Genomic DNA, 16,010 nt, shown 5'->3' on the forward strand with positions numbered 1-16,010 from the left:
TAAATAAATAGGTGTTACAGTCAAAGCACCGTGTATGTGTGTGTGTGTATGTGTGTATGTGCATGCGTGTGTGTGTATGTGTGTATGTGCATGCGTGTGTAGAGCGCATGAATGTCCTGCAGTTGAGTTTTATCTCTGTGATCATTTATTATCAGATGTCTACCACATACTCATTTTTCAATAATTTTATTACATTTCACAATGTTTTATTTTATGATAATTTAATGAGTTTGGCACGTAAGATACTTATTGCTAAAAACTGTCTCACAGGGACACCAGATAAATAAATAAATACCCACTGTATATGCATGAGAATATTTATCTTTGGCAGAGCAAATGATTACCTGTTTTATTTGGGCGATACCATAATTAACAGTACACACTCTTTCTGTCCAAGCGATAGTTGTACTTTAAAAGGGTACTTACTGAATAATATATGTGCCAAACATTTGTGCCCAGAACTGATTAACTCCGTAAATGTGCAAATGCACTGTAAGTACTTGAAAGGCTACCAAATAGTATCACCACTGGCAAGGTGCCTGGTTCAAAAACCATGCTACGTGTGATCGTTGGTCAAATACTCAGAAATATCCATTTGAATGGTAGTGGGATTCCTATGTCAGAATCCTGATTTAGTCTGGTGTACAATAATGCCTTTTAACGGCCATTTTTAATAATGCGAAGGCAGTATAGAATATTTATACTTGTCATGTTAATAGTTAAATAGTGCATTTTTCTTTTCTCCAAAAGCAATGCATTATATTTTACTGTCCTTGAATTTACCTTTTTGCCACCATTCAGATGTACTGAGCATGAATGTAGTGATACACTGTTTAAACAGCAGTGTGACAGAATCCTTTCAAAGCCATCCCCTCACACATTTCAAGTTCTCAGATGACTTTTTCATGCTGTACATTGGGCAGTCCCAGGGGAAAATCAACAATTAATGACACTCATAGATAACAAGGCGGTCAAATAAGCAAAAACCCTTGTGGCCACATACTCCACATTGTCCCTGCAACACTGAAAGTATTCTTTCAGCCATGTCCAGGAACTTTACCCATCATGATGGCATTTTTTCTTGCTGTTTGTATACTTTGGACATGGTTCCATCTTGCGATTTTTAAATTTGGTTCAGGGATGTGAGTCTATTGAAATACCCTGTTAACTTAGAAGATGCTCACTTGGGACTAAAGTTCAAGTATCAAAACCTTCCCAAGGCACGTTATTCTAGACCAAGCTATCTTTATATTCCAGGGACTAGAACATATTTTCTTTCCCAGTGCACTACTGTGAATGACCCATTTTTGCACTCCTTTTGTCCATGTCCATATTATGTCATATTATGCATATAGTCTATGGGAATTGGAAAGGTATGCAGAATTGACATAGGCACTTCATACCACTTGAACTATTCTCTTTTTTTCAAAGCTTTACCCATCTACCTATTTATTTATTTGTATTTATTTGTAAATTTGTAAATTGTCCCTAATATAATATCACAAGTGCTAGAATTGAATGGCATCACTTGGTTTATTACATATCCACTTATGTGTCAGAACATTGATTTTGCTCACACAGTACACATAGTGCACAACATTACAGCAATTAGCACAAATAGTTTGACAAAAATTCGGAAAAAACGAAACTATTCTGGCTTTTCCTTCTATCATCCCACCACCCTCCAGAAAGGCCTCAAATATCCCTTATCTGTAAACAGCAGCCGAGTCATATTTTTTTTTTGCAAGTCCTTCAAACCATCATCTGGCCATGGATGATTACCGCATCCAGTTTTTGAAGATTACAGCCAGAATTATCATTGTGCCACACACTTGTTCAAAAGCATTACATGACATCTATTGTCAGTGCAGACACGATTGTACTTTAGTCTTTAAAATAAACAAAGTGTCTGTATCTTACACAGTGGAACACAGAATGAAGTGTATATGATATAGTCCTTAGTATGCTACACATGTAATACATGTACATGAATCAATAAACATTTGGAAATAACTTGTTAACATTGAACACTTAATAAGTGTTGATGTTTTCATCAGAATACAGTAATGTTGCAGTCTGTCTCGGTTGTATTCCACACTGAAGGTCTTAAAGGAGATAACTAGGTAACAAATACAAAAATGTATTTATCACTTCTTAAACAAAACCTTGAATTACTACTTGACCCTCAACTTTACCATAACATCAGGAAAAAGCAAATCTGAAGTGCATTCCACCAACTCATATAGCTTAGCCTACATATTGCTGACGGATAGTGCCTATTATATCTAACTGAGAAAAAATGCGAATTCAATGCAGCATAGAATACATAAATTAAAGCAATCAATAGTGGAAATGACAGTATAATCATTAATGTTTCCTGCTTTTGTTCAATGAAACAGGACAAAAGATCTCATACTACTCACAGTCCTGATTTCTTTATCTTATTTTTTGGGTGTTGGCTTTTTTTTGCGTTTGATTTCAAAGGATTATTAAATGATTAATAAATGCAATAAATGATAATCTTAGATAAAATCTAATTATGATTAATTTTATTTGAATTATTAGTCCACAAAACCAGACAAAGATTAAAACCACCCACAAATGATAGCTCTTCTATAGTAAATACAACCATTTCTGTATTTGTGAATTCAAAAGAGAACATTGAAGATACAAGCAGGATACAATTATGATTTGGAAGAAATAACCGAGGACAGTTTGGGGCAGAATTATTCTTGTCCTCGGCAAACAAGCATTTCGTATAAAAGTGTTCAAAGGTCTGTAAGTTCAAAAATAATAGTCAGCCGTTAGCCAGCGCTTTGTTTTACATTGATTATTTCGTAACATCTGAAGCTAAATAATTTTGCCACCTGGTGGTTAAAAGATGATTTCGATGTTTTTTTTTTTAAAATAGAAAAAACAGTGGCTTCCGTTTACGTTAACAAGACTACAACTACCACGATGCATTTCCCAAGGAAGTTTTTTTGAGGTGAAAGGTTGAACGATTCAAATACGGAACGGGGTCACAAACAGTAAAACATATACTTTTTAAGTTTTAGTGTATAATTAATTGAAAATTTAAGAAAATGTCAACGACAAAAGAGCTGCTACAGATGGACCTCTACGGTCTCCTTGGTCTTGAAGGCGCAGCATCCGTGAAAGAGGTTCGGCAATTTCTCGCTGGCTAATATTAGCTACTTAGCTAGCTGCTAAATCTAAATGATCTGTGCATGTACCTCTGTTCACGCTGTCAGAAAGTTCGTCTTGCTCCATTAACACAACGTTATAGCTGTCTAGCTAATGCCAATGAACTGTAACGTTACACAAGCGTCTCTGCAGAAATAATGGTAGTCAATCTGTCTTCAACTAGCTATAGCTCGCACATGCAGTGCACAGATTGGTTGCTTGCATCGTCGCTGCTGATTAACTATTAACTACTATCTGGAAAGGTACCTAGCTAACACATTATCTGAATGTAATTGGGTAATACTGACATAACACATAGCTATGTCAGCAAGCTTTTTAACGTTACAGCTTACAAGTGGCTTGTGTCATTGACCATACTGCGAGCTTTCAGATAGGTGGGTAGTTGGCTTACTTACAGTAATAGACACACTCGGTCTGTTTCATGCATCATCTGCCTCCACATATCAGCAAATACCAGTGACATTCTATCTTTGAGCAGTCCAAACCCTGTTGGTTTAAGTCAGTCGTGTTGTGATAATGCATCGATCATTTGTTTTGCGATACATAGGGTTCTGGCCATCTGTCTGTCTACAGCCATTACTTCTTCATTGTCTAATTTAAAACATGATCTGCCTGTTGTGCCATGCGTCAAGCAGCTACTGCTTGAAAAACTTCTCAATAACCTCTGACGGTGATCTGTTTAATTGTTTTACACGCAGCGCTTTTGTTTGCCACTAAGCGGCACTGTGACATCATAGATATCATTCAAGGATTCAAACATCTAAACTTTCTTAGTTTTCTATGTTGATGAACCTGGTGTACGACTGTTATTATTTATTTACTTAGTAGAAAGAAGTACAGATTTAATCTCATACGAAGTTGCTAAGAGGGCCATTAAAGTGGAATTAGTAATGGAGTTCATGTGTTTCCTTATCTGAAATTGTAGGATGAGTCTGTTACCATGTGCTTGGCAGTAGCACCATCCATAGAGATTTTCCCTAGTGTTCTAAAGCTTGTAAAGTTGTATGCTGCTCTATAAATTGTTGAGGTGTCCCTTGATTTGTTAGGCAATGGTTCTTCAGTTAGATTAGGACGACAGCTAAATATTTTGTGCACATTGCTAACCATAGAGATACCAGAGGTGAAGTGCACCAATCAGGTAGCCTACAGTTTACACCGTAGTGGCATAGTGTACTCTCTTACGTGTTATAGCCTACCTAACGTGAGGATATAGTCTTAGTGCTTAGTGCTCCAGAGTGTAATGGCAATGCATTTACTGCAGTGATTTGCATTTGTTGGTGTCCAGTCTGTCAGTTACACAACCAGCTGTATTATCAAACAAGCTATGATTTCACTAAAATAACCTCAATTATCTTACCTTACAAAGGGATTGTTAGAAAGCTCTATATAACACAAGACAAACCAGTTTGTTCTGACATTTACAAATGTGTTGTTTTTGAAATCACGCGAGTACATTAATGTAAAGGGAATGTTTTTCTCATGAGGAGATGGCTCACTTGCACTTGTTTTTCTAAACAGGAAAACAACCCAGACTGTCATGTTATAAACAAGTTTTTAAGTCCTGTATTTGGCCAGAAGTTTCACATCTGGCTCATGCTGACCTTTTAGCAGTTATATAGTTTGCAGCCCCTTTTTTGAACAAATGAGAATTATGGGCTTGGTACACCCCACAACACATTTGATATAGGCTAATAATTTACATCATCCTCAGCTGGGCATTGAACATTGAGGCTGTGTCTCTTCAGCGTACTGCACTCAAGGAGACCCTTTATAACCCTTCAGCAAACCCCTCAGAAAGAACACCTGCATTGTCACATTCCTGCTCACTTGTAGTTGTAAGCAATCACATTGGGATTCCGGGTAAATGTAGTGTGCTTCAATAGACCATCATCCCCAAACAGCCATTACTGGAAATCCTCTCAATTTCATTTCCAAATTGCGGTTGGCGCATAGCGCGCCAATACGCTTTAGTACTTGAGTCCTGGCTATGGCGCGATTGCCTCCTGTTCTCGGAACTGAAACTGAATGTACACGATGTTCTCCAGAGGACTGCATGAAAGTATGGGGTGCCGGGGATGACTCCTCTCCGGTCCCTTTTCACTCTAGTTTGGGAGTGTTGTTCGCCCATTCGTTTTTTTTCTTGCCCTCAAACTCCCAAACCCTTAGATCTGAGACCAAAATTGAATTAAGGATGCAGCCAAATGGGGGAAACGAGATATTAATTTTTTAATTGGATTTCAAAGACGTGATCGACCCAGAATAGTTTGTCCTGGAAGTTAGCGGTTGCGGCTTAGAGGAAAGGGAACTCTGGTGATGGCTGGAACCGATAGCGATCTTCAGTGCACAGAGCTTCCTGTGCGGTAGATGGAGAGGGCCTGATGCCAAGCGGCATGGCCTGTGATGTCAACTGATTAGCACCATGAGCTTTGTGATTGCAGTTCTGTTTCAACATTTGCAAAAGGACACATTTTATCAGACAGCCATTGAAAGTGCAGCTCTGCTGCCATAGTGACGGTGTTTAGTAATGGGGAGAAGTTTTGTTCCGTGGGTGTACTAGGCCTAATTACACTACAGGCACAGCTTTTTATGTCTTCTTAAATAGATATAGCCTACTTCCTGCTAGACGGACTCCCATTTTGGATGGCTAACATTGTGGCTAGGCTACTGGTCGTAACGGATTTGTGTCAAAATTTTGTTTGCAAAACTGTTGATTTGTAGGGCTGTTAAAATTTTGCTGCAAAGCTGTCTCTGAAACGAGAGTCCATGGCCCGTGTTGAACCGATAGCGACCAGCGCGGTCATTGCATGCATGCATAGATACACACTGTCAAGCTGCCCAGCATTATGCATGCAAGGCCAGGTCTTCCCCGTTGCTGTTTGTCCTGTTTCCCGGGGCTTCAGAAGCAGTGGCTGAAACAGCTGGAGCTCGTGTTGGCCCTGCGAGAGGAGGGTAATGGAGCAACCCCCAGTCAGGCGCCCAGTTGTTCGAAAAACGAAGCCTCTCGGTGTGCTTCAGTGCCCTCTGCCATCCATGCAGAAGGATACCGTTTCTCCCGGTGGGTTCCTCAGCTGGGCACAGACGAGCCCCGCTCACGCTAATCATATCACTGCCCTGAACAAACATTACCATCAGGCAAGATACGCTCGCTCGCTGACTGTGCTGTACCGAAACCCAACCGCAATTCCGCCACCCCTATGTCCTCCCCCTGTCCTTTCTCCATCTCTCCTGCTGACACTTTCCTGTAACTGCCAGACCTGGGTAAATGCGGAGGATGGCTTCATGGAGATACAGCCAGTCAAGCGGCCGTTCATGTGGGCTGAGTTCTCAAGCGGGTCGTGGGCAGTAATACGGAGCAATGTGGTAACGAGGAAAAGATGTGCGCAACCAGTAAAGCCCAGCCAGCGGGTGGCTGAGGAGACCTGAAAATATTGGGCCGACCCCTGGCGATCACGCGGTCGTTACCGTTGGGCTGGTCTGCTTCGGGTAGACGCACATCTCTTGTGTTTCATTGGTTCCTCTGCGGAGCCAAGGGAGCTGCCTCTTTCACACAGGGGAGGTGACGGGCTGCTGCTGCTTATCTGATGGTGACTTCATTGCTAGTGAAATCTCCAGACCTCTCTTCTGTTTATTATCTGAGGGGCAAACCATGGGCTGTACTGGGTTAAGGATTACATTCTAGCATTGTACCTTGTTTAACCGCAAAAGTGCATTGTCTCTAGTGGAGACAGCCGGCCATATTCTTGTCACTAGTCCAAGATAACTGAATCCAGAGGCTAGACCGCAGATTCACGCAACTAGCCTTATGCAATCTTATCTCACGCGATATTGTGAGTCTGCCTGCACTAAATAAACACGCATACTAAAATCGATGGGGAACAACCATGCATTGTTCATGTTAAACTCGTACTTGAGGGATTTTTCCAAACTTGCCAACAGTAGTAGAGAGAGGTTAAAAAAAAAAACTGGCAGTCGCTTGTATTTCTTGTCTCAGTCTGGCGCAGTAACATACTGTACCTGTTCCAACGAAGCCCTGTTGCACTGAGATGAATATCTCTTCAGAGCTGTGTGCTTGCACGCATACAACATATGGGCTCTAATTATCACAGAAGGTTTTTTCCCCCCCCCTTTCCTTCATTTGCTGGCTCGGCCCTCAAGTCCTTTTCCTCCTGGAGATGAAAATAATGGCCTCTGTCAAGCTCGTTAAACGAAGACGGGGGTTATGCGAATCGCAAGGGGATGACTCCTCCACATCCCTGCTGTGTTCTCTATATTCGAACAAACGAACCTTAATGGTTTGTCATTTTTAAATTCGTGTCGTAATGGCTCGCGACTGCGATTGTCGGATGCCGTTTTTTGGCATTCGTTTGGAAGCTCGTTTACAGCTGGGCCGGTGACGCGGTCGGCCGGGAAGCTCATTCGGCCCCCGCAGCCGCGGCTCACCCGGGCCTCTCAGGCGGAGGTCCGCACTTGTCCGGAGCCTGGGCCCCTGCGCTGTTGCCCTGCGGGTGAAAGCGAGCGCGGCGGTAGCGCAGCTGTATCCCCAACTGACGAGCCGCACAGCTGTGGGGAGCAGAGCAGGGGCAGGAAGCGGGGACGTAGGTAGGGGTGCAGAGCGTGTCGACGCTCTCCCCCTGCGAGGCTCGTGTGTGTGCTCGGTGCGGGCTCTCGTCCGACGGCCCGCCTCTGCAGCTTGCCTGGTTCCCGGCTAATTGCTGCCATGGCGCAGCAAAACCTCTCCACCGCAAATAAATATTTGTGTGCGCCTTCCTGCTGTTTTATTCCCCCCTCTCTCTGTGTTCCTGTGTGCTTATGTGCCCTCGAGCCACGGACACAATGGGATGGCTATCATCCTGGCGCTTGGCCAAGTTTGCATCAGTACCGCAAACACGCATTTAAAAAGTTATTTCCAGGTCACCTCCTGGTCAGAAAAACACATTACATCATTTTACATGACTGCGTTTTTTTTTTTCCTTTTCCAAATTGTCTGACCGTGTTGAGTGTCAGCACTGTTGCTTGGAGCAGAAGACTCACAGGTGAACTGTAATCACAGCTGCATATTTACCCTGATAGTTTGAGGGAAATAATTAAACGCAATTCTCAATCTTTGTTTGTATTAATGTAGCAGATTTAAAAATGTGTGTAAAGCATTTTTCTGGGTTGTTTGTGACATTTGACCCAGGTCTAACATCGTAGCTCTCCTGGTTGTGTTTGCAGGTGGGCTGCCAGTTCCTAGGTGACTGACCAGACGGGGTCTGGCTAATTAGATACTACAGACAGTCTGGCGGCATATTGGTTAGGGAACTGAACTTTAATCTAAGAGGTTGTGGGTTTGATTTCCCGCTAGGGTGCTGCCATTGTACCCTTGCCAAGGTAACTTGATTGCTAAAAATGCCAAAATGTATATGTAATGCAGTGATTCCAAAACCATAGTAGCTAAGTGGGGTTGAAGATCCACGTAAAAACACGTCGCACCCCGTCAAAAAGACAATCACACGCATTAAACGCAATTGGTGTAAATGTATATGTTTTGACCTGTTTGTATCAAAACATACATTTACGTATTATAGCCTATGTCAGGCTACATTTGACGTGGGGTAGGTCTCCGAAAATGTATTGGGTTGTTAAGTGGGTCTGAGCCCTCACGCTGTACGGCACTGATCGTGGGGGCTCAATTTAGACGCAGTCGCGGGCAGCAGGGGCGCAGATGGGAAGAGGCAGCCGGGCCGCCTGGCGCGGGTCCAGCAGCCCTGCGTGTCAGCTCGTCTCAGGGGGAAGTGGCGAGTGCCAGGCAGTGGCGCTGAGGAAATTTAGCAGCGCTTTCCTTTTCGGAAAGCTCTCCAACTGAACCGTGACCGCTCACAAGTGATATTTAGGACAAAGGTGCACGTCGCCGCATTGGCCGTTAGCACTCTCCGGTCCACACACTGTTTCCTCTGTTTTGTGTGAATCGCTGCCAGAAGCGAGGCAGCGTGTAACTATGCAGCTCCATGTTTTTTCTGTGATTAATGTAAGGTGAGTGTACCTGTCAGTAGCTATCACTATCATAAATCTGGAGGCCCCCAGATGTGTTAATTTCTTACTGTTGGTAAGTGGGAACAAAACAGATGACGTTTTGAAAAGCATTGACTACAGTTTTTTTTCTTCAAGTAAGCTGAGTTTCGTTAAAGATGGATACTGCTAAAACGCTCGGAGTTACAGCGTGTATTTTATGCATGGCTGTGTATGTTTTATTAAACCCACTCAGGGAAGCAGATCTGTTTATGTAGTCTTAAGCTTGTGAATGTTGAACTAGTCTGAACACACTGATGATCTTCTGTCGCTCGCATTAGCTGCCTGTGCGATTGCCTGTGGCCATAGGCTGCCCCTCCACCTTGCGTACAGATGGCTTTTCCACAGCTTTGAGTTGCTGACACTTCTTAGCTTGTTAACCCTGACCTTGGCTTTCTTACAACTATTCTAAAACCAGATGAGTTAGTTTCCAGGTTTAAAGACAAGAGTTTAAAGGTTGGTTGTGTCTTGGCTCAATAAAAAAAATAGTGAAATACTGGTGCAGCTATACTGCGGTCTGTGAGCTTGTTCTGGGGCAAAGGTGGTGGAAAAATGGCATGAGACGCTGTATAAGTTGGCACTTTCCACAGGTACAGTTTCTCGGAACACCACTTATTTAGGATTTGTTAGAATGTGTTCTAGTGCATACCACTCAACTCCAAAATGTCAGCTGTTTGTGAAAGGCCTCTTGATTAATGCTTCTCAAGTCAAAATTTGATTGATTTGTGGAGTGAGTTAGCTGCAAAAGCACGAAGACCAGGCTGTCCTGAGATTTGTGTGATTAAAAGTGGGCTACATTTTCACAATTTTTGGAACCGTTGTGGAAAAAAATTTCAAACCTGCCAGTACAAAGTTTCTCCATTTCCACCGTGAAAATACGCCATTATCACTGGTTATTAACACTGGGTCAGGATTTGTACTTGGTTTCCTGTTGCTTTTAAGTGTGTTTTTGTTAGTCATGGGGGAAAATGAACTTGGAAAAGAGGGTTATGTAAATTTGTCACTTTTTAAAGACCGCCTAAAGTGAAGGAATTGCGTGCTACAAGGGCTAAAGGTGAGCAAAACACACTGCAGCCAGATTGGCTTCCGGAGGAAATGGCAGTGGAGAGGAGGTAGATTATAAATGTTATCTGTAAATGTTGTTTTTATATTTCGAACAGAACTCTCATATTTGGAGCCTGAAGCTTTCTCATGTACTCTGTATCATGCTGGTTGAATGAGTTGCAGAAATGGTCTTTTTTTTGTTTTTTAAACTCATTCTGTTGTCTTTTGTCAACATGTTTTTCCCCCACCTGTACCTATATTTTTCTTCTTCCTGTTTGATTTTCTATCTAACTTGAATTGCCCTCTGCCAAAATAATTATATCTGAGAAGTGGGGTGTGTGCAGTGTCCTAAAAGGAATAGGCTATACAGAAAGTCACATTAGAGTTGGTTTCTTTGTTTATTGGCTTGAAAGCTGGGCTCACAGATTGAGAGATTGTATCGAGAGATTTAAGAGAGACGTAATATCTCCCCATACCGTCGCTTTACCTGAATGCCTGGCTGCTGGAAATGAACCAGGTTAATCCTCAATATTGTTGTTTTCTTTTTGTTTTTTTCCCAATAGATTAAGAAAGCGTACAGACAGAAAGCCCTGACTTGCCATCCGGACAAGAACCCAGACAACCCTAGAGCTGGTGAGTGCAGAGGGAGGCCTCAGGGTGCCTCAGTGCTGCCTGGTTTTCTTGGCTATCTGTTGGGAGTAACTGATGAGGGCCTGCATTTAACCAGGTACAGGCTGGGCCTTCTGTTGTGAAGTGGATGGTTGACAAAGAAACTCTATTTTCCTCACAACAATTAACAGGTCTTGATACTTGATACTGGTATTGTATTTAAAGTTTCAGCTGTAACCAGCATGCACTGGGATCCTCCAGGACCAGGGCTAACGACTACTGGTGTAGATTATATACAGGATATTGGTTGGTTGTCAGAAAAATAGTCAGCGAAGAAGGAAATCATACATGAAAGCGTGACTTCATCTTCTGTTTGAATTGAGCGTCATTGCAAAAGCAGTACTGATGGCACTGTCAGTATTTACTGTTAAAGACGCTGTGACCCATTCAACTGTAAACTATTGAAAATAAATTGCAGCGACTGCATATTTTTTGGGTATATACAGAGAAGCTCTAACGCATGCACAGCGACACGGGTACACTCGTGTTTTTAATTATACGGTGAAACAGATCTCTACTGAAAAAGACATTTTGTACTTCACTTTGCCTTTTCCACAAAAACCATTTTGTTTGCCGAATGAAGGGATTAGTAAATAAGCTGTTCCAAGGCCGCCTTCTATAGTGGATTATTGTCTGTCATATCAGAGGACATTTGGTTAATGTGATGAGACATAAAGTCAATATGTGACCTGTAGAATCTCCTAGCATTCATTTTCTTTCCAGGAAATTATGTCCCATGTATCAACTGGGTTCTTATACTGCTAAACACTACCTGTACATTTCTTTAGGACACTTGAAGTATGGAAAGTACAAAGAGAATAGATGGTGTAAAAATAATCGGTCTCCAACAACAAGTTTGAAGAAAACTGTGACATCTCCTAAACGAAGCAGCATGTCTTCTCTGTCTGGGGGGGGAGATTTCCCTAGACACTTGGTGCTTGTTGTCTGAGACATGTCAACACACAGCATGCTCCTCTGGCCCGGGGGGGCCTCTCAACCCCCTCCAGATTTCAAAGCCCCCTCTCCGCTTCCAGAACCGCCAGCCACAGAGCCCCGAGTCTGGGGCTGTGCAGGCTGCTTAACCAGCTCCAGCCCACTGCCCGGTCAGCGGCTCAGACAGACAGACAGACAGACAGCCAGACGGACAGGCAGCGTGACGTGTTTCTCCATCCCCTGCAGCGCTTCAGGCCCCGTCACCGTGAAACATGCGAACAATCCGTTTCGGAAATCGCCGCAGAAAAGAAATGCACCTTGGGGGGGAGAAAATGTTTCATTTTTTCATGTTGGGTTTTTGCGGTCTTTGGATGTCTGTGACAATTTGATTAAGGGGTAATGGGGACTGAGTATAATAAAATGGGTTTCCAGAAATTTCCCAGAAATGAGAAGTTGAAATGTCTAGGAACATGCATTGGAAAAAAATATTTTAAAAAAGAAATTGTGAAATTGTTCTGCTGTGAGATTCTCTCCAAGATTACTTTGGTTTCGTGTGGATTCAACATTCGCATGAAAAGGCCCATGGGTCCAAGGGCCAGAGATTCAGGAGGAGGTCAAGTCTTTTTATTTATTTATTTTAATTTTATAAATTTGGCACCAAAACTGGGGCTGAGTATATCCAATTCCCCCCCGGTTTGAAATGTCCAATCATCTGCAACCACAGCTGCGTTCATACTGCGAACCTCACTGTCGATTCGGAAGAGTGTAGACATCCATGTGCTGTCGCCAGCTATCTCTTTACACACTTCAGTGTACAGCTAAGCTCGCATAGAGCAGAGTCAGAGAAAGACCTTTAATATGCGGCTTGAACGATCGGCATCCGATCGACCAGCAGGGGTCGCTAGACAGCAATGAAACCTATCCGAACTAACCATCCCATTCCCTGGGCCACACAGTCGCCAATTGCGCGTTTCCCTATGGAGCTACAGGCCACTGTCTGCACTGGCACGGTCCGGATATGATCCAAGACAGTGAAGGCTCATCCATGCATTACAGTGTAGTGCCTTTTAACCGAATGAGCCATCCAGCAGGCCCATAATGATTTATTTAAACACATTTTTCTCCTTCCATGCTTACCTTTTTCTTCGTTTTTAAGATGCATTTTTCACAGTGAGAGCGCAGAGGTGTTTCTGAAACAGGCTCTCCAGGCTTCTTCACTGCGCATTTCAGCTTGCCTGTGTGTAACAGGGGCTCCCTAAAAGGGGAAACCAGAGACTGCAGCGGGAACCTCAGGAGTGAGTCATTAAAACCCCCCCCGGCTGCTCAGTGTGGGGGGGGGGGGGGCGTTGCGTGGCACGTGTGATTACACCGCCGGCCCCTCGGAGCGCCCCGCTGCGCTGCGGCGGGAGAAGAGGCCCAGGTTTACACGGGAAAACGCGCGGCGCATCATTAGGGGAAGCGGGCTGCGTGAGAGCCCAGGCACCTTTTAATGCAGGAAACGGCCCAATTAATGTCAGCCCTGGCCCGGCGCGGAGAGGCCGCTCGCGCGCTTTTTAACGTCCCTCCGCCGCATTCCTCGCCCCCCTAACGCACGCCACCTCCGCTCGCGCTAAGCACTTTCACATGCGTCGGCACCTCTCGTTTTTGCGTGCCTGCCTGTAATCTGTTTACTGTTTTTGAGGGGAAGAACATTTTAGCCTCCGCCGCGGCGGCGTGAAGGGTTCCTGTTATTGGAGATGTGTTTCGGAGGTCTGGGTGATCTGGTGCGTGGTACTACTCCATAAGGCCTTCTGTGTTGGTGTCATGTGACTGATCATGTGACTCTGGTCTCTGTTGCCCCTCATGCAGCGGAGCTCTTTCACCAGCTCTCCCAGGCGCTCGAGGTGCTGACAGACGCGGCGGCCAGGGTAAGTCCTCAGGCCAGGCGCCTCTTTTGATCCGGCTCCACCTCTCGCCCTTCTTTTTCACGGAGCGCGAGGGCAGCACAATCCCAAATGTCCTCCTTGCCCGCAGGCTGCCTACGACCAGGTCCGCAAAGCCAAGAAACAAGCCGAAGAGAGAACGAGAAAACTCGATGACAAGAGGAAGAAAATCAAGCTTGGTGAGGCCTCTTCCCACCCGCACACAGCAGACGCACTGCACTGCTGACTGAGGAAAATCATGGAAAGTGTACTTTAGTTGACAGAGAAAGTTAGTTGAAGCCTGCCAAACGTAGAGCCATTCATCACACAGTATGTGTAAAATGTTTGAATGTCCGGAAATGTTTGGAAACCATTTCTGGACAGATGGGTGTGGTGGTCGGCCTTTCGGGCCTTTCTGTCTGCTGCACGTCCTGCATCTCTGTCACTCTGTACTGCCTCCACACCTAACTGCCACTCTGTACCGACTCCACACATAACTGCCACTTCGTAATACATCGACACCTGACTGCCATTCTGTACAGACTCCGCACCTACCTGCCACTTCGTAATACATTGACACCTGACTGCCATTCTGTACAGACTCCGCACCTACCTGCCACTCCGCACTAATGTGCTTCCCCTGTTTGTGCCCCAGCCATTATCGGCGTGGGAGCTGTAAGAGCTGCAGCAGTCGCTCTGAGTGGAAGGCTGCTGTAAAACCAAATCCAGAGCACCTTCACTGCTGTTATCAATGTGCTGTCAGGCTCACTGCATTTCCAGAACAATGGCACGGCCCTGAATTCTTCCGAATGCGTTTTATTTTTCCTTCCCGCCCGAGCAGTGCGCAGCTCTCCGCTTTATAACCTCTGTTTCCGCTGCTCGGCGCGCTGACGCTGCGGTGGCCGAGGGGACCCGCGGCTCTGCGGGCGAAGGCCAGTCTGTGACGCGGTGTTGATGCGTGTGCTTCGCAGACTTGGAGGCGCGGGAGAAGCAGGCGGAGGCGCAGTCGGCCGAGGAGGTCACGGTCACACGCACGCTCGAGGAGGAGGTGAGCGCGAACCCCAAGGTTCTGGCACGGAATTCCATTCCCACATCTTTCCGAAAGGCTATCTTCTGCCGTTATCTGAACGCGTGAGTGTTGAGTTGAGTGTTGTTTGAGTGTTCGCATTCCGAAACAAAGCCATTATAAACCCTGTCAGGTTTTGGTGTATGACTTATTTAGTTTTTAGTCAGAGAGGAAATATCACAGAAAAAAAAAACGTCTTCTGATGATTTATAATCACGAGGATGCCTTGTACAATAAGCCTTAGGTGCACAGTGTGCTGGCAGACCATGCTGTCCGTGTGTTTACACATATTACCAGTAGGTGGCAGTGTGTCCGATTACTAGGCGTCATCATCCAGCAGAGTGTGCTGTGTGAGAGCAGCTCAGAGGATGTCCCTGAGCCTCACGCACCAGGAGGCCGTTCCCCTCTCACATTCTGACCCTGCTGCTGTGTCCTGACTGGAGCGGACGCTCCGGCCTCCTCTGCTTCGTTTGGACTTCGCTCTGTGCGCCGTCAGCGCTTCTTTATGCTGCCGCGGCCGCCTGCTCGGGCCGTCTGATTGGCCGCTCTGCCCCTCGCCCCCAGATTGCTCGGCTGAGGGAGGAGGGCTCTCGACAGCTGCAGGAGGAACAGAGGCTGATAAAGGAGCAGATCCAGAGGGAGAGAGAAGGAAGACTTCACACAACCAACACAACTGTACAGTCAGGTACTGTATAGGCCCAGTCCTCACAGCTAAACGGGCCTTACACAGCTAGTCCACACAGTGACTGATACTGTGTAGGTTATACTGGTATACTGTACAGATATTGCTTATGTGTAGGCCTCATAGCTGACTGTTATGAGGATTTTTTACTTGACCAGTGACCTGTTATGCTATTCCCATACATGCATCTACATTTTCATTTAATCTATCAACATGACCCCTAGACCTTCCATTTGGTGAACTCTGTAGATGCAGGTGGCAGACTATCGTATGGAATCACATGACCAAGGTTAATTTGGAATCGTGTCATAACTGGCTGTTCTTGGCCAGGGACACAGTCCTGATTTGAACTGGCCATGTTTTGTATTTGTACTTTTCCTTGTATGACACAGTCTGTACACAGTCCCTATTCTTATTGTTTTTACAACTGGAGAGAAAATGAAATGGTCAGCTGGGCCTCTGC

General features: G+C 44.8%; 1 protein-coding gene across 1 annotated transcript in view; it reads left to right on the forward strand.

Annotated features, from left to right (window-relative positions):
* The first annotated feature begins 2,957 nt into the window (after nt 1–2,957).
* dnajc17 (DnaJ (Hsp40) homolog, subfamily C, member 17) overlaps nt 2,958–16,010 on the forward strand; it is a 44,669-nt gene continuing 31,616 nt past the window's right edge. The window contains exons 1-6 of the mRNA XM_064326377.1: nt 2,958–3,161; nt 10,860–10,929; nt 13,747–13,805; nt 13,912–13,999; nt 14,771–14,847; nt 15,430–15,550. Coding sequence (XP_064182447.1) covers nt 3,084–3,161; nt 10,860–10,929; nt 13,747–13,805; nt 13,912–13,999; nt 14,771–14,847; nt 15,430–15,550 — 493 coding nt within the window. The 5' untranslated portion in view covers nt 2,958–3,083. The remainder of the gene's footprint in view (nt 3,162–10,859; nt 10,930–13,746; nt 13,806–13,911; nt 14,000–14,770; nt 14,848–15,429; nt 15,551–16,010) is intronic.

This window comes from Anguilla rostrata, chromosome 1, assembly GCF_018555375.3.
Source record: "Anguilla rostrata isolate EN2019 chromosome 1, ASM1855537v3, whole genome shotgun sequence".
Lineage (NCBI taxonomy): Eukaryota > Metazoa > Chordata > Actinopteri > Anguilliformes > Anguillidae > Anguilla > Anguilla rostrata.